Source organism: Siphateles boraxobius, unplaced genomic scaffold, assembly GCF_051911475.1.
Source record: "Siphateles boraxobius isolate OS27281-9 unplaced genomic scaffold, OSU_SipBor_1 20, whole genome shotgun sequence".
Taxonomy (NCBI): Eukaryota; Metazoa; Chordata; class Actinopteri; order Cypriniformes; family Leuciscidae; genus Siphateles; species Siphateles boraxobius.
The window spans coordinates 1,861,403-1,885,216 of record NW_027508811.1 but is presented as its reverse complement, the minus strand read 5'-3'; the positions used below and the strand labels follow the sequence as shown (position 1 = coordinate 1,885,216).

The window sequence follows — 23,814 nt, the reverse complement described above, 5'->3', positions numbered from 1 at the left end:
TATTCACACATCAATAGAATCGACTAAAAGAACTATTAAAAGAGAAATTGACACGGCTGACATGTTTACCTGTCATAACTTATCCAAGTTGTGTTCACAAATTGACAGTCTAATGTGCCTATTGGAACTCTTTCAAGATAAAATATGAGGTAGTTTTTCGTCACTGCAAATTTCCTGTAGTTTTTATCATGGATTTATTACCATTCTAAACTGGAAAGTAGTGTCCAAACCTTTGACTGGAAGTGTATATTTGAAAACTAAGCAGAGCATGCCATTTCAAGTTAAAAATGAACCAACCGCGGTCATCTGCGTGAACGAGCGCTTGAAACTGTTAGCGAGAGCAAGTCGAGCTGGACTCATATCTCTGTAGTTCTGCGCAAAGTTCTCGATGGGCCTGCAAAACAAACACAGGTGTCATCCAATGCAAACCCTACGACTGAACCAAGAGAAAAATCCTGTAATATGCAGAATTACCTTTGCAAATAAGATGGCATTCGATTTGCTGGTACGGTTTGGCAAGAGCGCTTTGCAGCTAAAGGATCCATCATTCCAGCCTCGCTGGGTAATGGAGGGTCAGGTGGCCACTGCAGATTCTGACGCCCTCCCATTGAGGACAGTGGGGTGCTGGCGGGATCATGGTAAGGAGGCATCTGCATGGAACCCCTGCTGTAGGGAACAGATGGCCACGACTCCACAGATCCCCCGTTGATGCTCTGCTCATCCCCTCCTGAACTCATGTTGGGCTGGAAGGGGTCTGCTGAAGGCGACCCCAAGGGCTGGAAGAGGCTTGTAATGTTGCTGAAACTCTGCTTGTTATTTACCAGGCCTCCGACCTCAGATACAGGCTCCTCCTGGCAGATGGGATTGAGCTGGAAGTCCTCACCATCCATGGGGATGTAGGGAGCCAGCGTCTCCAAGTCCAGATCACTCAAGTCAGTCTGGAAGGGTCATGAAGAGGTCATGGTCAGAAAGAATAGAATCTACGTGCAACAACTGTTTTTTCCCCCCTAAATCTAATATTGACTAGAGGTTGCACAGACTAATTGACTAGTCAACTTTTATGCTCGGTCATGATGCTTGAAGCTTGATGTCGACTAGTCGCTGATCATAGCCTATACAGGTCCTTCTCAAAAAATTTGCATATTGTGATAAAGTTAATTATTTTCCATAATGTAATGATAAAAATTTAACTTTCATATATTTTAGATTCATTGCACACCAACTGAAATATTTCAGGTCTTTTATTGTTTTAAAACTGATGATTTTGGCATACAGCTCATGAAAACCCAAAATTCCTATCTCAAAAAATTAGCATATCATGAAAAGGGTCTCTAAACAAGCTATTAACCTAATCATCTGAATCAACTAATTAACTCTAAACACCTGCAAAAGATTCCTGAGGCTTTTAAAAACTCCCAGCCCGTTTCATTACTCAAAACCGCAATCATGGGTAAGACTGCCGACCTGACTGCTGTCCAGAAGGCCATCATTGACAACCTGAAGCAAGAGGGTAAGACACAGAAAGAAATTTCTGAACAAATAGGCTGTTCCCAGAGTGCTGTATCAAGGCACCTCAGTGGGAAGTCTGGGGGAAGGAAAAAGTGTGGCAAAAAACGCTGCACAACAAGAAGAGGTGACCAAACCCTGAGGAAGATTGTGGAGAAGGACCGATTCCAGACCTTGGGGACCTGCGGAAGCAGTGGACTGAGTCTGGAGTAGAAACATCCAGAGCCACCGTGCACAGGCGTGTACAGGAAATGGGCTACAGGTGCGCCATTCCCCAGGTCAAGCCACTTTTGAACCAGAAACAGCGGCAGAAGCGCCTGACCTGGGCTACAGAGAAGCAGCACTGGACTTCATGCATTTTGGCATTTCCTTCTCCCCAGTCTTCCTCCAGACTCTGGCACCTTGATTTCCGAATGACATGCAAAATTTGCTTTCATCCGAAAAAAATACTTTGGACCACTGAGCAACAGTCCAGTGCTGCTTCTCTGTAGCCCAGGTCAGGCGCTTCTGCCGCTGTTTCTGGTTCAAAAGTGGCTTGACCTGGGGAATGCGGCACCTGTAGCCCATTTCCTGCACACGCCTGTGCACGGTGGCTCTGGATGTTTCTACTCCAGACTCAGTCCACTGCTTCCGCAGGTCCCCCAAGGTCTGGAATCGGTCCTTCTCCACAATCTTCCTCAGGGTCCGGTCACCTCTTCTCGTTGTGCAGCGTTTTTTGCCACACTTTTTCCTTCCCACAGACTTGCCACTGAGGTGCCTTGATACAGCACTCTGGGAACAGCCTATTTGTTCAGAAATTTCTTTTTGTGTCTTACCCTCTTGCTTGAGGGCTGGGAGTTTTTAAAAGCCTCAGGAATCTTTTGCAGGTGTTCAGAGTTAATTAGTTGGTTCAGATGATTAGGTTAATAGCTCTTTTAGAGACCCTTTTCATGATATGCTAATTTTTTGAGATAGGAATTTTGGGTTTTCATGAGCTGTATGCCAAAATCATCAGTACTAAAACAATAAAAGACCTGAAATATTTCAGTTGGTGTGCAATGAATCTCAAATATATGAACGTTTAATTTTTATCATTGCATTATGGAAAATAATTAACTTTATCACAATACGCTAATTTTTTGAGAAGGACCTGTAGAGGGCGCAACGGGATAAGAAATCTTTGAAATCCACTTTTACGCACCGTTTCCAACAGGTAAAATGACAAATAAATACATACTCTGAGAGCACTCCACAAGATATGTAAGGAATAATTGACTCCGGGCCATTGAATTATTAGAAAAATAATGCACACTCGAGGTGGTAATGCGGCCACGACTCGAAGCAGAGTTTGTGGATTTTTTTTCTCGGATGTGCATTGTTTTCCCGGAGTCAATTATTCCGCTTATACTACGGTTACCACATCTCCAAACATTATTCAGTTGATGTATTTTCAAGACGTTTGTCAAGTTTTTGTCCTTAAAACACTATTGTGTGTGTTGCCAATTCCAAAACGTCATTTTAGAGCTAGTAACGAAAGCTTGAGCCACTGATTGCAGATTACTGAGAGAGAGGTCTCACTGCAAATAAAGATGTTTTGAAGTTAAAAAAAAAGATTATTGGAGTACGTTTTTAAAATTGGAGTATGAAAACTTTTAATGCAATTAAAGTGTAATTTAATGCGTTACTTGCCCTTTCCTTGTAATTATTTGTTAGATTTACAAGCAAATTTGCAAAAATAATTTCAGTGTGCAGTCATAAGCAACATCTGCAGATGTTTAAACATAGGCCTATAAGATATTTAAAGGATAGATATGGAAGTCAATGGGGCCCCATCAACTCTTTGGTTACCCATAATCTTCAAAACATATTTTGAGTCCAGCATAAAATAAAAAATCCATTCAAGTTTGGAACAACCTGAGGGTGAATACATTTTAATTTTTGGGTGAACTATCCCTTTAAATATTAAATAAATATTAATAAAATATTATTAATGTTACAGACTAAAAATATGTATTAACCTCTTGGTTGCAGGTAGTCTTTGTCTCTTGTGTGTCCAAGGAAAACATTTTCTCAGTCAGCTCCACCTTCAGCTCACTGTCCACTGGGGTGTAGTAATCTCCAGGGCTGCTGGGCTGTTCAATATATAAGATACGCATTGAAGACATACTGTACAGTGATCAGTGATCAACGAAATGTATGAGGATAAGAAGATTTAGAATTTGAGTTTACCGTAGAGCAGCTGCTTAGGCTGGGAGTAGCACTACTGGGAGGCGGAGCTTGAGGCACAGAGAAAGTGGCGGCCATCTTGGGCATGTCTCCAGCATAGCTCGGCTTGTGGCCTTCATGAATAGAGTGAGAAACAGGAGGAGCAACAGAAGACACTTTGCTGTACATTGGGTGCTCCTCATACGGGGGCCGACCTGAAGAAAAGATTTGTATTGTAGGAAGTCAGAGGTGGCATAAAAACAGTGATAGACCAATATATCAGCCGGGGTGATTAACTAGCTGGTTTTTTGGCCTTCTTGAGACTACACTAGCTGATAACCCTTCACCTGCTTCGCTCATTAACAACGGTTATTGTTGGGTCAATCAAAAAAAACAAAAACAAAAAGATTTCATCTCAAAGCTAAGATGATAATAGGAAAATATAGATTGTTTAATTAGATAATTATTGTCAGGAAAGTTAGACACCATATCCCTACACTTTTTTTTTTACTGTATTTTAGTAAAATATAATTATTATTTTTTTTATAAAAAAAGAAATGACTTTAATACAATACAAAATTAGTATAGTGGCAAAAATATTCCAAGCAACATGTTACAGAAAATTTTAGGGGATAAATATGTTAAAAAAATCCAAATGGCCCAAAATGATTTTCTTTGTAAAAGAATTAATCATCATTGATTCATTATTAGATTAATAGTTTATTGCAATATACACTATACCATTTAAAATTCTGAGGTATTGATGTTTTTAAAAGTGGTCTCTTATGCTCACCAAGGTTGCATTTTTTTAATCAAAATATAGTTTTATTGTGAATTATTACAATTTAAAAGAATTGTATTCTATTGCAATATATTTTGAAATGTAATTTATTCCTCTGATACACAGCTGAATTTTCAGCATCATTAGTCCAGTCTTATGTGTCACATGTCCTTCAGAAATCATTCTAATATGATGATTTGGTGCTCATGAAACATTTCTTATTATAATCAATGTTAAAAACAGTGCAACGAAGTTCAAAACAATAGCATTTATTTGAAATATAAATTGTTTTCATTATAAATATCTTTACTGTCACTTTTGATCAATTTAATGTCATTGTAGAATAAAAGTATTACTTTCTTAATTGAAAAAACAAAACAAAAACAAAACTTCTGAACAATAGTAGGCCTATCTTTTGTTATTATTTTTTGATTTTTGAAAAAGAAAGAAATAAAAATAATAAAAATAAAACCTGCAGTATGTTATTTCTTAAGTATTCAGCTGTTGTAAATGTCTAATTTGCTTTCTGCCACCCTGTTCCCTGATATCGGTACCATTGTAAATCCCATATTGGCCCAAAACTGCAAAAAAATATAGTTCTCACCAAAGTCAAGAGAGATGATGGTGTCACCGGGTGTAGGTGCCAATTGGGTGAGCTCTTCGGGCTCCTCTTTGAGTTTGGTGAAGAGCGCTTCACCTGGATCACTGCCCAGGGCTCTTTTGCTTGGACTGAAGAAACCGTTCAAGTTGTGAGGCTTGAACAGAGACTCAGTCTGGTCCATAGAGAAGATCATGGATTTCTCCTCAACGTCACTATGAAAAGAGAGCACAATTGAAGGTTGATAGCTTCTTGTGTCACAATACATACAACATTGTATTATAACAGTAACGTGGAGCGAGAAAGGAGGAGTTTTGGGTTGAGTGAACATTCATCAAACTATCTCCTTTTATGTTCCACAGAAAAAAATTTGTTTCATAGTTTTCATTTTTGGGTGAACCGTGCCTTTAAAGGGATAGTTCACCCAAAAATGAAAATTACCCCTTGAATTTCACCCTCAAGCCATCCTAGATGTATATGACATTCTTCTTTCAGATGAATACAATCGGAGTTATATTAAAAAATGTATTGGCTGTTCCAAGCTTTATAATGGTAGTGAACAAGTCCATAAGTGCATCCATCCATGATTAAAGTGATCCACGGGCTCTGGGGGGTTGATAAAGGCCTTCTGAAGCGAAGCGATGCGTTAGTGTAAGAAAAAAATCCATATTTACAACTTTATCAACTAAAATAAGTAGCTTCCGGCAGACAGCCGTACGCATCGATTTACGGCCAAACAGTACCCCTTGACCTTGACGAACGAAAAACAAAACACCAGTCACAAATTAGAAGTCTAAAACAACCATTTTTAAAGAGAGATGTCAGGGGAGACTGAGTTTGTTGCCCAGCCCTGTTTGTTTGAACCGCGAGAGGCATCAAAGCTTACGCTACTCCTACATCATCAAGTGTTACTCTTTTGGCGTAAGTCGACCTGTGTAGGCCGTCTGCCAGAGGCTAGTTATTTTAGTTGATTAAGTTTTAAAAACGGATATTTTTCTTACACGAACGCATCGCTTTGCTTCAGAAGGCCTTTATTAACCCCCCAGAGCCTGTGGAGCACTTTAATCATGGATAGATGCACTTTGATGGACTTCAAAACAGAAACGGCCATTCACTGCCATTACAAAGCTTGGACGAGCCAGGACATTTTTTTATAGAACTCAGATTGTATTTGTCTGAAAGAAGAATGTCATCTACACCTAGGATGGCTTGAGGGTGAGTAAATCATGGGGTCATTTTATATTTTTGGGTGAACTATCCCTTTAAGTTGTATTTTTGTCTTTAATTGGATTAGAAGCGTTGATGAGCCAGAGAACAGAAAGTGCAGATGCAGTACAAACACATCCCAAGCTTTGTCACCATTCTTTTTTTTTGCCTCACCTCAGCACATAGTTCACGCACACAATGCACTGGGGCTGGGAATTGCGACTGTTGTAGATGACGGTACCCTGGGTCTCCACCCACACATAGCCACCATTCTTAGCCAACATCCTGTACTGACCACTCACCGCCTGGCCTTTACTGCACACTAAAGAGGAAAGAGCAGAAAGTAATGTAAAAGCCATTTTTAGAACACATACTTTTTTTTTTTAAATCGACTTTTTCTTCTCAATTTTGTACTGATTCCGGTCGGTCCAAATGCTTTCTCAGAGATCTCCAAAACAACATGTCTAATGACTAAGTGTGTCTTGGGTAGCTTTAACAAACTGGGACAGACAGCCAGACTCATCAAGGGAAAGCTAACATAAGCAACAGGACAAACAGAGAGACGCAGACAATGAGGGTTTGCTGGTCTGAGTTTTGACAGTCTGTCTCCATGGCACGTTTGCCCTGGACTCGGTCCAGTTCAGTCGTGGGAAAGTATTGGCTTCGGGTCATACGGTTCATTCCTGGCCTGTGCTTGAGCTGCTCTGCGTTGTCGTAGAAAGCCTTGCGACTTCATTCATGCGGTTGGAAAGGAAGTTGCATAGAGAGATGTACTGTATGTTCTAAGAAAAGGCAAGTGTCCTTGAGACAACAAGCTCGGACCCACTAAATTTGCATTTGACAGATGTTTTTATCCAAAGCAACTTACATTGCATTTTTAAGGAACACATTTACATTCTTATCAGTTCTTGCTTTCCCTTGGAATCGAACCCATGATGTCTGCCCTTGAATCGAACCCATCTACTGTTTGAGCTTCAATAGCTAAATATAGAGTCATGCATCATCTAACAATTTAATGTGTAACAATACTTTAATGTGTTATCATGCATATTGTTTAAAATATAGGAAAGATATTTTTCGATGTACACTACCGTTCAAAATATCGGCATCAGTACGAGTTTAAAATGTTTTTGAAAGAAATCTCTTAACTCACCAAGGCTGCATTTATTTGATCAAAAATACAGTAAAAAAGTCATATTGTGAAATACTACAATTCAAAATAATTGTTTTCTATGTTAATGCGACAAGCTCATAATCAAGATTTCAGAAGTGGGAGTTATGAAATTTCTGAAGCACATAAAGGCACCAGGAGACCAGAGCTATGTGGTTATTTTTATCTCGCCATGCTCACCGTCTGTGTAATTTATAAACACGCAATTATGATGCACGGTACAGTCAGATGACTGAACATAAAAGGCTGAACACCACTACTGAGATTTTAAGTGCATGAGATTGTCCTGCTTTGTTGTTGCCGGTATGCCAGAGAGTGAGCTCTTGAAGCTCCGCCCTCTTCTTGAAAGAGCTCATTTGCATTTAAAGGGACACGCACAAAAATGGCGCATTTTAGCTCATCCCCAAAAAGTGGCAACTGTTTCCCCGCCATTGATGGAAATTTCCTTCATTTGTGAGAAAAGGCTTACCCGCCATTGTCAGAATTTTTTGGCTTTACGTGTATATACAGGGCTTGACACTAACACCCACCAACCCACCAAATGTGGATGGATTTTGCTCGTGGCGGGTAACACAGTCACTCCAACTAGCCACTTTGGCGGGTTGAATAATTGTAATCATTTCAAAAGGCATCTCCTTCTCCCCGGGTTTTTGGCACCAGTGTAACGCAGTTCACAGACATCCCAAGTCTCCCGGAAGTTCCGGGAGTCTCCTGTATAATGATAGCAGGTCCCTGATGCCCGCAAATTAGTTCAAATCTCCCAGAATTTAGAGTGAGCAAGCATGAGCGCACATGCGAGACAGTGTAGCGCGTGCACGGCAGAGAGGGAGATAGCGAGAGACCTTAGCGTGAGTGTGCTAGTGTGCCTCATGAAGCGCATGTAAGAATGGAGCATTTAAATTGTATATTTCTATCCATTTCTTGTCAACCTTACCAGTAGTCATTATTAGGGCCTGAGCACAAAAATGACACAAACTGAAACGTGTTCTTTATGATGAGAGGAACGTTCCCATCAAATTTTAATGAAAATAAAAGCAGCTTTGTCTGAACCATGGCATGCATTTTTCGTGAGGTTTCGAAACTGACCTACTTTCCATTGCAACTTGTAACAAAGAATTTCCCATCGGGGCTCAATAAAGTAATTCTGAATCTGTTTCTGATATTTAAACAGACAGTGTTTCTAATGCAAAAGTTTTTTTTCAGTTTAGTTTTTTATCTTTTTTATTAATCTTCTACATCCATGCACCATTTTTATTATGCAATAAGAAGCTACTTTTTTGTGTCTTTATCTTAATACATGGTTTTATTTAAAAAAAGGAGCTTTACACACAACAGAGCTAATGATAATGACCTATATTGTTATACATTTATGTAGTCTTGATTTGGGTGTGTACAGTGGTTTTACATTTAAAAGGGTTGTAAATCTAGTTAAAATAAATTTTAGCACATAGTCAACTTTAATCAGGTAATTTCACAACAACAAAATGTGGCTAGTAAAAATGCTGTGTGGCTAGTAACTTTGGAAAACCACTAGCCACATTGGCTAGTGAGCAAAAAAAATTATGTCAAGCCCTGTATGTATGTATAAAACTTCACATACACAGAGATTTATTTTACATATTTACAAAAAAACTCTTCATTTCAATAATTTTTGGTTAGTCATTCTTTGTACATTTTTGCCTGTAAAAACTGTGTAGAATGCTACCAGAGGCGAATTTTATGACGACGAAATCAGAGCAAAATTTCTCTCAAAAGTGAATGGGAGAAAGTAACAGAAAATCCAGAACTGTCACCCTGTTTGAAGAGTGCTTCTAAATATATATGCATTTCCTTTCTGAAAAGTATACAATTCGCAAGACTATCTTCATGAATAATGGGAACGAAGAATGGGAACGGTTGTTTTTTTCTGGTAGTTCAATAAATAATAGAAGCTCTTAGAAAGTTCAAGTGATGAAAATGAGCTCTGGTGAGAAAAGAAAGAGACAAACAAGTGGTGGATTGAAACTCACAGTCACGAGGCAGCCCCACTCTCTTCCTCTCAACAAGCCTAATCCAGATCAACACTTTTTTTCTCCTCTACACACTTTGAAAAGACTCTAATTACATGTAAACGTCACGGTGGACAGAAGCCACTCCACATCCAGCATCTGATTATGGAGCAATCTGGGACACCTGGCCAGGCTGAGAAGCACCGTAGCTGCCTACTGCTGTGTTCTTATCTCCTCTGTCACTCCTAATGGGGTTCACGATGTCCTAATGGCTGCTACGGTCATCCTTAATAGAGCCAATCCAATAAGGCTCTTTTGAATCGTATTCATAACTCAAACATGTATGCGAAATGCAATTTGTCTGAAATGCAATTTGATTCGTGGGGTGGTTGGGGGTATATATCTCGTTGTTTGCTGTGCGCAGACAGTCTGTTTGTGAACGTCAACAGATATTAGGTTTCACCTCTGCTTAGCAAGAAAGAGAGAGATAAATGAAAGCTTAAAAGGCAATTAGGTGCAGGCAGCAGGTTGATGGTAAAAAGACGAGAGATGAGAAACTGTGGCTGATGTATATGTTGTATATATTATGATACGATTTAATATAATATAATATATATTATAATACACACACACATACATATTTCGGTCATGACAACTCTGTGTTTGGTGACAACTCAGGACTTGCTACTGCCAATACATACATGACACACTGATGTGAGCAAGTAAGATATGCTGCTGTACAATAAAGCAGTGGTTCTCAACTGGTTTGGCCATGGGACCCATATTTTCCCATGGCTTATCAAGCCGCGACCCACTTTTTATAAATATATAGGCATATTTAAATACATTTGTTTTTTTTTTTTAAAACAAGCAAATTTATTTTACAAAAATTGTACACACACACACACACACACACACACACACACACACACACACACACACACACACACACACACACACACACAGTCTCCCGTGACTAAACATACACATCAATTGTAAGAATATGAGTAATATTACTGATGAATAAACAGTAGTTCTATAAGGTAAGGCTTTTAAATAGCAATCCCAAACTAGTTTTTTTGTTAATACAATGTTAGTAAGTTGGTGAACACACAATACCAACATTAACTTTTAATGAAACATGGAAATTACTGCTGATGAATAGAATAAACATAATTTGTAAATTTGTAAATAAATTGCAAATCCTTCTCAGCTAACACATGGCGTACCAGTAATTTGATTTATTGGTATTATTTCGTGACTTTCTAATTGACAGCACAACTATGACGTTGCATGCTCGTAGTTTGTTTTGCGCTTTATATATAGTGAAGTGATATACACCACACGCCGCCGCATTTGCACATGCAATTGAAGAGCTAAAGTTTCGTTTTTCTGAAGTGAGAGACATTTTATTTTTGTAGCAAGCTATGTAAATAACGTTAGAATAATGACACTGACATATACTCTGACAACATCTCACCTGACAGCAGCTACTGAATCAGTACAACGCGTTTTTCTCCGGCTATCTGACAGAAGTGTCAACCGCTTTCATGCAAGTCTTTCAAAATAAGTCTTGCATCAGCAAAGCATTTAGAATTTTGTTGACTTTTTTTGTTGATGACGTTGTTTATTTGACTGCACACTTCATGCCCCACTCATAACGATCTATACAGGTGGAGCTGGGGAAGGTGGAGGGTTTCAGAAAGTATTTGAAAGTTGAACAGCGAGCTCATTGGCTGCTGATACAGCAGGAAACAATTAATCTGATTGCAAGCAGATTGAGTTTAGGACCTATCAGCATTCGGCATCTAGAGTTTCATGACAGAATCTTTGTGCTGCTTAATATGTTTGTGGAAACTGTGATAAAATAGAAAGTTCAAAAGAACAGCATTTAGAATAGAAATCTTTTGACCATATGCGCCAGAGAAATAAGCGAGCAGCCATCTTTAGAATGTTGTGTTTGAACTTCTGTTTATGGGGCAGCTCATTATATTTATGGCATAGGTGTCAAAGAGAATTTACTTATTGTAGAGTTAATGAAAGTTATCATGAGCATTGTCATGTTTGAAGCGGATGTCAAATGTCAACAGACCGAGAAGATTTCAAAACAAACAGTTCATTCATAAATCCGTAAGATCTTACCTTCATGCTGTGGAAATACAAGCTGGAAGACAGAACACAACGAACGCAGGGCTGAAAAGGGTCGGAGCTACATAATGTCTATGAATGTCTTTACTGTCAATTTAAATGTATCCTTGCTGAATAAAGTATTCATTTCTTTAAACTAAATATTTTATGAATGTGCAAAACGACTGAGAGGCAGAGAACACTTCTGATTGGCTTAAAAAGTGTGGGCTGCTTCCCCCTTTTTTCTTTTTAGAGAGTCTAGGAAACAGAGACATATTTCAGTGATAGCTCTCATGTAGTAGGCACTTTATGCATGGTATTCTGAATAAATTGTTTTCCAACAAATGTTTAATTATACAGTGGAAAATGAATGGGATTCAGAGTATTATGAAACCACTGGGGAAAAGAGGTCAATAGCTTCATTCAGAGCGATATAGAGAGTGCAAATGTGTCTGCATACGTGTTAGTACTGTACATATACTGTATAGACATGTTGCTGTGAAGTTTCAGATATCAGGTAGCAGATACACACAGAGTGGTTTAATGCTGACTTGTTATGTGTTAAAGGGTTGAAACAGTAAACCTTGGGAACGCAAACCTCGCCACTTGTGCTGACCTGATCCGTTGCTCTTTCTTAGAAGCTCTTGCTTTCTAACCACACTCTCTAATCCTCTTCCCAGGTTCGCTCACATGGCATCGTTTGATGCACGCAATGGTAGGAGTGTATGCGTTTTGTAGCAGTCATAAGATTAAACAAGTAATTTTCTTTTCTTAAATGTGTTCAATTATATCCCAATAACACCTACTTGAAGTGTGAACTTGTGAAAAAAAAGTTTGTAGTTTTACAGTCTAACAGAAGCTAAGTGCTGAAGGGGGAAATTAATGACACATACGGTTCTGGTGACTTTTAGTGACGTTGTCGGAGTCCAGAGCGTGGTAGAAGTCATATGCAGATCGACCGAGAAGATCTTCAGGACTGTAACCCATCAACTCAGTAACTCTGGAAAAGTGAGAGGCAACTAATATTAACACAGACATTAGCACACACAAACAGAGAATTGTTCTAAAGCTCTCAGCTATTTTCTTTAATCTGTACAAGATTAGTATGTTTTAAGCCAATTTAATGATGATCCATTTCATGTGATTTGTTTGGCTGAGTTTTCAGAGACCTAGTGTTTTCTGAGGGTGAATAATTAGAATTAATGAGAAATCACATTTATATTAAATATGTAATATATCCTTATATTAAAGGATAATATGCATATGACAGAACTGTATATGGAGAAAAAATTAGCATTGAACATTTAACACTTCACAAATTAAATTAGCTTATTTGCTCTGTACTAACATCTTTATGGATGTACTAATTATTAATATAATAAATATATTTATTGTTAATCAAATCAATAGTTCTGACAATTGTTTGGTAAGCCACACTTATTGCTGATAATAAACACGAAAAAAGTGAAAAAGTGAAAAAAGTGCTACAGTGAAATAACACTTTTATATTTTATTATTTTGTTATAATAAATTATTAGTTATTAAAAATGAATGGCTCATTCATTTCTTCCAATTTTTTAAAAATCATTTTTACATAACATTTTCCTCTTCATGGTTAAAGTCATTTTTACTCTTTAATCAAGAGCACAAGGCAATGTGTGATTGTGTGTAATGAATGTGACAGGGGTATTATTTGGTTATGAAAGTGTGTGTTTGGTGTATTGAGCTGATTCTTGTACTGAAGTTGCATAATGCCGGACAGCTGCAGGTCACTGACTGACAGTGACATGTATGCATAAGTGTGTCTGCAGGTTTCTGTTCATTAAAGAGCCCTCTATTCTCATGTCATTGAACTAACCACCTCTGAGCTGATGAGGCAAAATACACACACACAGAGAGAGAGAGAGAGAGAGAGAGAGAGAGAGAGAGAGAGAGAGAGAGAGAGAGAGATTGAAATATAACAAATAGGCTGTTTAATGAAGGCCTTGGACACCTCATTCCATAGAAGCTGCGCTCCAAAAATGAAATAACCATGTTTTAGACCAATCTTCTCTAAATTGGTGCACTGACATCATAATAATGACCATAATTACCACTGGATATGTGGTTGAGTAAGTGAAATGACTCTACTTTTCTCTTATTCTGAAGGTGACATAAGTCAGCGCTCTTCTAGGAAGCAGGGACTGCTACTATGGAACTTTTCAACACTTAACCAATCATTACGCCCATTATACATGTCTCATCTGGTCTTTAATGTTTTTCCAGTTTTTTTCCATTCCCTAATGTAAGCTTCACAGACAAACAGTCCATTATCCCACATGTACAGTGTGCAGGCCAATTACATGGCACTATATTTTTGGCACCCATTATCAGTTATTATAACATTAATATTAAAATACTACTCCTACGACTTGAACTTCCCTCTTGTATGATGAACATGTTTTCAATGTCTGACTTAAAACTCATTTTGACTTTTTTTTGAGGGAAAATCAGTGTTACTGTATGGAGAATAAACCCTCTATTTAAAAAATAATATTTATATTTTTAAAAACATCAGCTAATTTGGCATTTTAAGACCAGGTGTGTTCATGTTGTCAAGTGTCCAATAGTACAACCCCCCAAAAATGTCATAATAGTAATAATTCAAAAATTAATATTTTGTAGAAAAAAAAATATTGTTTGAAATTGTTCTCACAAATCTTATATATTTAATATCATATACTTCATATAATTTACTAAATATTTTATAAATTAAATGTATATACAGTATTATAATTTTTAGTAGATTATCATGAACTTCTTGAATGTTAAAACAACAACGTGACGTAAGATCCCTTAATGTCTCTCTCTGTTAACTTCATTAGCAGGGAAGCAGGTTTAGCATTGTGGTCTGGGGTTGTGATTGTTTGGCGGGGCATTAATCACAGAAAACATGACGGCAAACACTTTGAACTATGTGTGTACTGTGTAGGGAATAGTGAGTTAGTTGTCGGAAGAGTCAAGATGAAATGTTACATTGTAAACAATGCCCTGAGTGTAAAGTAAAGTAATGCTACTGAGACATTTCCACAACGACACTGAAATGCTCAGGCCTGGAGTGTCAACTGCGCTAAACTTAGCCAATGAAGTGTTTCGCTTTGTGCCCATTTACATATATATGTCCTGCTGCACCTTTATATTTTGGCTCATGGTATGGGTATGGGTGTACTTTTTATATATACATGATCATTTATTGTCAAGGATTTTTCATCCTACCAGTGTTGTTATTGCTAACTAATACAAATCAATCAAAAATCCTTTTCATTAATTAAAATAAAACTGAAATAAAATAAAATATAAAATTTAGAAACCTAAAACCACATTTACCTTGGCAACTAACTGAAATAAAATTAGTTTAAGCTTAAGTTCAAGTAAAATGTAAGGTAAAAAGATACAAATAAAAAAAAAGCAAAAACACATTTACTAAATTGCTTATTTAATAATGTTAAATGCTAATAGAATTGCTAATATTAATTACTATGCAATTTTTTGCTAGAACATTTTTTTATGTACTCTTTATTGATGGTGTGTAGCATCAGAAATAAACAGCCATTAACAGGAAATGTGTTTGTGTTTAGCATTTATGAGTGTCAAATCATAATACAATTTACTCAAAATGCAGGTTTGTGAGTTTGGAGAGGGGAGTTACCTGTCATCACAGTAAGTAAACTTCATGTCCATGCTATGGCGGCTCAGAAACGCCTTGCTGTCGAGCGGTGTGTCGATGTTTGATGGATGGGCGATGGGCTCGCACATCATGACCACACAGGTGAGCGGCGGCTCTTTAAAACCACAGAGCACTCGTGTGGGACAGCTGTTACACACCTTCAGGTGCCCTGTGCAGTGCAGGACCTGCAAGAACAACCATTATCTTTAAGTGTTACAAAAAGCCTGATTCAAGGTCAGCGCTTGTCCTAAAAGAGAAGTTATTCACCTTCCAGCCGGCTGACTTGAGGTTGACTGTGCGCCCGCGATTCGTGACTGTGCATTTCATTCTCATGAAGAAATCCCTCTCAGTGTTCAGCTCCTTCCCTTTCTTTCCCATGCCTGCAGATTAAAACACACACACGTTTACTTAGCTAGATATTAGACAATGTTTTTTTACTGTACAAACTGTATATTCTACCCCCTTACAGTAACCCTACCCATCACACAAAACTGTCTGCATTTTTACAAAACCTTTAATTACTTCATTTTTATACCAGTTTTAGGTCACAAATTTGTTCCCAAAATCTCTCACTCACTCACACACACACACACGCGAAATGGGCTGAAACATTCCTAGCATTCTTCTAGTGTGCATACAGAAGCTTAAACTATTTTAAAATATTTTTTTTCTCGGGTTCTCAAATTCCAAAAACACTTTCGGCTTCTGATTATCGTTTTTATACAACATAATTAATAATAATGTTTAATTTATATAGCGTCTTTCCTGAGCTCAAGGGCACTTCACCATAAATCATAGAGTCATACAAACAATCATTATGGACAATCGCCTAGCATATTTGGTTTAAGCGGTTAAATCCAAGTCTTGTGAAGAGATACAATTAGTTTGTATGATGACTAGATTTCATTTAGCCTTTTATTTACAATGACTTTATGACCTTTTTAGATTACAAAACTTGGATTAAACCAATTGACACTATTGGATCTTCTAAATTTTGGTTACCTGGACTTTTAAATGGAAGGACAGAAACCTCTCAGGTTTCATTAAAGTCATCGGATGCAAAATTCACTTTTATATGGTGTTTGCATATAAATGTGTCTTTGCAGTGTGTAGACACAACCACCCTACAATGAAAAAAATCCATTCACACCTTTTTTTAATCCTCAAAAAAAAAAAAATCGAAACACTCTCAATAATCAAGCCGTTTGGATTTTTATGTTCCTCCCACGACCGCTGACAGACTGTCCCGTATTAGCATATTTCTGCCCTCAGCCATTTGTATACTGTCTGCCAAGGCAGTCTTGTGTCGACACCCCCGGTGGAAGAGAGGGTCGGGTGAGCAGTTGCTCATTATCATTTAAAGAGACATGCACCAAATGGGTCGCTGTGAACGGAGCTGTTTTTGAGGAGGTAAAAAGGGTGTTATTTTACACAACCATTGAGGAATTTTAAACAAAGTATGTTACCATCTTTACAAGAACACCCTAAAGAATCATACCAAATTGTGGAAAATGGGCATCCAATGACCCCTTTAAAATATTTTTATTTGTGTTTCGAAGATTAACCAAAGTCTTATGGGTTTGGGACTGATGTAAATAACAGAATTAAAATTTGAGATAATCTAACCCCAAGAAACACTGTGTTCCACAGAAGAGAGAAAGTCATACAGGTTTGGAATGACATAAGTGGGAGTAAATGACATTGATTTTCAGTTTTGGGTGAACCATCCCTTTACATATCTATAAAAAAAATATCTATTATCCATTGAAATATCTAGATATCAGCTGCCAAAAAAGAGGGTCTTGGTTTAACCACACGCCACGGGTGACCACATGACATTCTCAACAGCTCGACCAACAACTCAAACGAGAAGGAGCGACGTGCAGTTTATATATATCAGGGGTGGTGATGGCACAGTGGATAAGACACATGCCTTTGGTGTGAGAGACCGGGGTTCGAATCCACTGTGAGACACCAATGTGTCCCTGAGCAAGACACTTAACCCCTAGTTGCTCCAGAGGCGTGCGACCTCTGAAATATAGCAATTGTAAGTCGCTTTGGATAAAAGCGTCAGCTAAATGAATAAATGTAAAATGTACATGTAAATGTGCTGCAAAGTTTCATCATAGTGAAGGTGGCAAACACCTGAAAAAGCACAATGAAACTTGACCTTAACATCACAGAAGAGAGAGGTTGAAAGAGGCATGCAGAGAGGGGTATGAAAGCGTGGAGGTCAAATAAAGGATACACAGAATAAAAGGGGAAGGGGTTGTGGGTCTGTTTTTTGAAGGCATGATTGTTTTTTCTTCATATAGCTAATCCTCTCCTATGAAGCTATGTGTTTTCTTTGCATTAGACCTTTACATACTTTTTTGTGTCTCTGAAAGTCTGTTTATAGAAGCGATAAGAAAGTTTCTTGAGAGGCACATATGTTTAACTCGCTCCAGCTCCTCTTCCTCTACGCGTAAAACCACTTTAGTTCAAATCATCTTAAAGGAGAAAAGCCCATAAGAAAGAGTGTGAAGTAGATGTTACTGAGAGGTCATGCTGAACTATGCTCTGAAATGTTGGATGGTTTCAAACTAGAGCTTTTGGTAGGTAATTTAGAGCTTGGTCTGTTTCCAGCACCAGCGAACCGCACCAAAGTCCATTCAAAGGAATAAATGTATCAATTAACTTGGTTTGGTAAAATGTGAAATAAAATGTGAAACGGACTCAACAGCAGAGGTACTAAAGCTGAAACTAAAACTTAAAAAAAAAGAACGTTGTTACTTGAAATAAAATCAGTGTTAATTGGGAAAAAAAAAAAAAAAAAAATATATATATATATATTTATTTATTTATATATATATATATATATATACACACACATATACACACACAAACTTACTATACTGAAATAAAAATGAATGAAAAAGTTTTCACCGAGTGAAAAATTTCACCGATTTACACACATGTAGTCAATGTACATTTCTTTCATCTCCGTCTCTCTCTCAAAAGTTCTACTCATCTGCATGTGTTCATTGATGAACTATTTTGGCAAAACTAATCATGTTTCTAGTTCCGTTTAACACATTTTACCATGCAGATTTTCCCATGAAAACATCACAGAAATGTAGGAGATTTTTGTCAGGGCCTGTATATAGGCGGACTTCTCCATATCACTCCATTTATCTTCTTCTATTTGATTGGCTGAGATTGCGTAGTTGCTCTTGGAGTCAATTGTTATATTTGTGATAACGCAATGAAACATGCCAAATAGTGCAGACATAATTTTGGTCAGGCTGTATCACACAAAGAAATTATAAATGCATGCAAAAACAAGACAGAACCAACGAAATATCAATAACTCCTTATGTTTTTGTCAATGTAGGCTTTTTCTATTAATTGTTTTGCATAGTAAAAGTAAACCTGAAGCTGTTGTTTGCCTTTTTTTGCCAAATAATTTTGTAATAAAAATACCTTAACCAAGTTAAGTGTTTTGATCTTCACTCATATTTAAAATATTTTAAAAATATAGAATATTTTCCTCATATTTTAATGGTTTAATCAAACTTGTAGGGCCATTAAAACATACTGTACATACAGCAGGATTTAAAACCAGTGAGGCTGAATAAACAAAAGTTGCATACCGGCTTTGAGGCTGAGGTTCTCGCGGATCTCTTCATGGTCACAGGGGTGAGTGAAATCAAAGATGCTGTGCCCTGTTAGCTCCACCTACAGAGAAAGACATGCAGATGATGGGTAAATCTCATGAAACCCCTCATTATATGACACTAATGATCAAATAATCATTAGTTAGAAAGTAATACTTTTATTCAGCATATTAAAGTGATCAAAAGTGACACTAAAGACTTTTATAATGCTTTTAGAAATGTAATTTACGAATTAGTTTATAAAATATGTTTCTAGATCACCAAATGCGCATATTACAATGAAGTAAAGACTTGAGTAATGACTGCGAAAATTTCAGTTTTGCCATCATAGGACTACATTTCAAAATATATTAAAATATAAAACAATATTTTATATAACAATATTTAAAATATTGCTGTTTTTACTGTATTTGTGATCAAATAAATGCAGTCTTGGTGAACACAAGACTTCTTTCATAAACACTAAAACATATTAACGACCCCAAACCTCTGATCAGTAGTGTATACGACATTAATTATATTTTGCATAAAGAAAACTATGCCTACTTTAGATTCTGCGATTCAATATTTAGATTATTTTAATGACCTTTTGCCCCAAATATCTTAACATTTCTTGTAATTCACATTATTTTCAAGGTTGATTCTCATTCCGTTCCTATTACTATAATACAGTAAATGTTTTACATTATAACAGTAAAAAATACTATAATACAATGACATATTTAAGAATAAATTAAAAACTGTCGAACAAATACGGCCATAATGTATTTTTTTTTTTACATAAAATACCATTTTTTTATTTTACAGCACTGAGAATTGTTAGTTTTACATATATATTTATATTTTCTGGTGAAATAGCTGGTTCTTGACAAGTTTTATGAGATTCACAAACATTAAGGATATTTGCTCTTTATTATAATGGACATTTATCTGATAACAAATAGATAACAGGCCACAGTTCTACAAAACAGCAGCCAGGAGAAAGGAAGCAATTGGCAGCCAGGAGATAATTTTAAAAGTTTCTGCAAGGGTTCGAAAAAAGTGACACATCCTTCCTCCAATACAGTGCTGGAAGGAAACGGCTTGTGCCGTGGTTAATAATGGCCTCTCGTCTGCCTATGATTAATTGAACCAAGTGGAAATGAATGCCCAACAGACAAACAGCTAATAATAACGTGACTAAAGGTGACTATCTGTCTGGATAATGATTTCTTTCACTGCATGCATTGCTGGGCCTCTGAAACTCACCTGTGTGAGACCCATGAATTTGTTGATGTTCTCTGATAAGAAGATCATGTCTCCGTCTGATGTTACCACAGTAATGAAGCCGCCCAGTGACTTCAGATACCAACTGTCCATCAGTCTGTCTACATCTGTCGTCTCTGTGGCAGGAACGCAGCCTGCAACACGGAACAAACACGAGAGTTTCAGAATGCATGTGCGCAAGTGAGTGTGTGCACACACGCTAGTCTTGTTCTGGCTTTTAAATGGCTGCCGTCCAAAATAAACAACAGCAACTTCATCCTGCTACTCTGAACCCTCCCAACAACACTGACCTCCCTTCTGTCACTGCCCTCAGCTCAACACACACACACACACACACACACACGTCTGGATCGCTATCTTTGTGAGGACTCTTCATAGACGTAATGGTTTTTATACTGTCCAAACTGTATATTCTGTCCTCTTACACTAACCCGACCCCTAAACCTCCCCATCAGACAAAACTTTCTGCATTTTTACATAAAAAAAAAAAAGATTTATAAGCTTTTGTACCCATGGGGACCGCTGGCTGGTCCCCACAATGTAAGTGATCTCAGTTTTTACTATAACACACACACACACACACTACAAATACCCACATATACAGACACACAGACACCCACATGCCCTGCTGTATGATGGCACCAAATCGGTTCATTTCAATTTAAAGAGAACAACTTGTGGACTTTTTCACAACTTTTTCCTGTATGTGGAAAACCCACATCTATGAGAAACATATATGAGAAGGGATTATGCAATCAAAGACAATATTTGTGGTTATGCTTCTCCGGAGATCACACACACTTTTGGAAAAACACAAAATAATACAGGGCAATGCAAATATACATTATACTGTATAGTACATACTCTAATATAAGCGTATTCAATTTCTGATGCAAAAAATTTAATACAAATAATAATACGGGTAGGTCCAAAAGACTGAGACCACATTGAACACTTTTTAAAAAAAAAATGTTTTTATAAAATGTAAAACTTTTTTTTGTTGACTGATGTCAAATAAAGTACTGCATTGCATTTACTAGTGGACCTAACTGTATGTATTATTAAATTACAATATATGATTGCTTGTTAAAAAAAAAAAAAAATTGATAGTCAAATGATAATTTGGAAAAACCTAAATTCCTGACCGGTTGGTAATACCGCCACTAAAATGTGGACGGGGTGCCAGACTTTGGTTTGCCAGTACTGCAGTAGATCTGGCAGAGCTTCAGGAGGGAGGTGGAGTGGACAAGGACACGGAGAACAGTGCGGCTCCACACTGGGGGGTCGGAAGCCTGAGATTGCTCCAGTGTGCTTCCTCCAGATAAGAAACTTTCTCAAGGCCCATTGAGAGCCCAGGGCTGGATTTCAGCCGAGGCTAGAGAACGTGGCCCCGGGAGAATTAGAGTTACGTCTTTGAAGGGGTTCTTGCCTTGAGGCTTTCATTCTGAGATGAAACAAAACTGCAACCAAATCTGGGGTTTCAGAAATTGATCATCTGGTAGAGAAGTCAACTAATCTGAATGCATTGGTTGCTGAAAGACACACATCTACAGGGGCAAATGATGATCTGACCTGTAGAAATATTGACTATTGATATCTCAAGATCATGCAGAACATCTGGAAACTCTTTAGTCCACCAAGATTACAAGATGTTTTGCTTTACATAATATGGAGCTAAAAGGTATAAAAACAAAACGACACGACACAAAGCCCAACATCAAAAGACAAAAAAAAAAACCTCAACAAAACATCAAGCGACACAAAAACAAAACCTAAACAAAAACAACAAAACTCTAAACGACAAAAACAAAATGACAACAAAAACACAACAAAAACAGCAAAACCCTGTAGAAATTTGTTTTGACAAATCAACAATCCTTTTATCTCTGAATTTTTAACAGAATTAACTAGAAGAAATGGCATCTTAAAGTCTCTTACTGATAAATGCGACAACAATCAACCCTACATAGTTTTCAGCCTAAAACGACATCCAATCCAAAATGATATGAAATGATCATGTTTTGTTGTAACACTAGGCCTATTTGAGACTGTAAAGAATCATAATCACGATAGTAGAGAGATAGTGAGTCATTGATTTCAATGAGATTATGTCTCGTCAACCATTATTTCAGAACACATTTTTGGAGCCGCCCATGGGCGAAAAGAACGAATATAGATAATATCATTGAATGACCGAATCAGCTCTAAGCATCAGTGCAGTGGGAGTGTGGATCTTATGTACAAGGTGTTTCCCATGCACCCTCAGCACGGGTAGGGTGATGGCGAGAGGAGGAGGGGGATGGATGGATGTGCGGCGCCAGGGTTGGCCTGTGTTTTGGCTGGCCTGCCACGGAGAGCGCCAGCCTTAAAGAAAGCACCAATCAAGCTTCCAGCACAGAGCTCGCAGACCTGCTGATAACACTATCTGATGTACCATCTCTTACTGACAGGGCTGATTTTCAATGTCTTCTTCCCCTCCCTCCCCTCCTTCTCTCTTTACATTTCTGCATGTAGCATGAACCTGAACATTTGACTGGCAAGTCACTTCAAGTCCAACAGTCCAAACTGAAGGAACCGAACCGATTCTGCATTCTAACTGCGTATTAATTGTGATCCCTGTCCTTTTTGTGTCTGTTGCAAACACAGAATGGAATGTCGAATACAGGAGCTCCTTTGTCCAGCTTCCGGAGATTCTAATTTTATAAATCAAGACACACAAACAATACGAACACGCTCACATCCTCTCGCCATCCCTGCTTTAGACAAAGAAACTTTCAAAAGACCAGGGGCCTGATGTATAAATGTTCCGAACGCGAAATGTGCGTACGCAATTTTTCATACACAATCGGGATTTATATAAAAAAATTAACTTAGTGTAAATATGTGCGCACTGTACTCGCACTCTAGATCCTTTATAAAGGGAATTTTGCACATGTTGTGTCATACACATGGTTTTAGAAAACGTAGTTCAGCCAAAGATTTATATTCGGTCATTATTTTCTCACCCTGACACAAAAATGAGATATTTTGCAAAATGTTTTCATGAAATTTGATTGCTATGGTGGAGTGAAACATTTTCAGAAAATAAATGTCAGTCTGTTTCTTACCCAAAGCTTTTAGAAGACTTTGCGAACATAATGCACAACTTGTGGATTTGTATGATACTGTTATAGTTCTTTTATACACTTTTTAAGAGTCTGGCAGTCTGAATTAGAATCCAGGACAAAAGGAGCATTGTCAAAATGATGCTGAACTTTTCATTTTGCGTTCCATGGAAGAAAGAAGGAAAGAAACCCATACTTGTTGGGAATGACATGAAGGAAGTAAATAATAACAGAATTTACAATTTTGGGTGAACTATGTCTTTGAAATCACACACACTTGAAGCTTACCGTACCCATTATTAATTACACTCAGTAGGTTTTCATTAAATTGTTTCATTCATTACATGCAATCTTTGATTTCTAAGATTAGCAGCGACAGCTAAAGATAATTAACCCAGACAGTTACAGCAAGTCCAATATTCACTAACACAATTATATCCTTATATAAAGCACCTCCTCATTTGTATAATACAACAGTAACCATAATGCAGTCTGACATTTCCTCATAACAGTGAACCTAG

The 23,814-nt window shown here is 37.5% G+C and overlaps 1 protein-coding gene across 1 annotated transcript in view; it reads right to left on the bottom strand.

Annotated features, from left to right (window-relative positions):
• The window catches only part of epas1b (endothelial PAS domain protein 1b), a 47,326-nt gene that overhangs the window by 2,008 nt on the left and 21,504 nt on the right, over positions 1-23,814 (bottom strand). The window contains exons 3-13 of the mRNA XM_077236383.1: positions 20,172-20,323; positions 18,900-18,984; positions 15,535-15,647; positions 15,250-15,452; positions 12,455-12,561; positions 6,450-6,597; positions 5,076-5,284; positions 3,715-3,905; positions 3,504-3,617; positions 475-938; positions 298-394 (exon numbers count right to left, since the gene is read on the bottom strand). Of these exons, the coding sequence (XP_077092498.1) occupies positions 298-394; positions 475-938; positions 3,504-3,617; positions 3,715-3,905; positions 5,076-5,284; positions 6,450-6,597; positions 12,455-12,561; positions 15,250-15,452; positions 15,535-15,647; positions 18,900-18,984; positions 20,172-20,323 (1,883 nt within the window). The remainder of the gene's footprint in view (positions 1-297; positions 395-474; positions 939-3,503; positions 3,618-3,714; positions 3,906-5,075; positions 5,285-6,449; positions 6,598-12,454; positions 12,562-15,249; positions 15,453-15,534; positions 15,648-18,899; positions 18,985-20,171; positions 20,324-23,814) is intronic.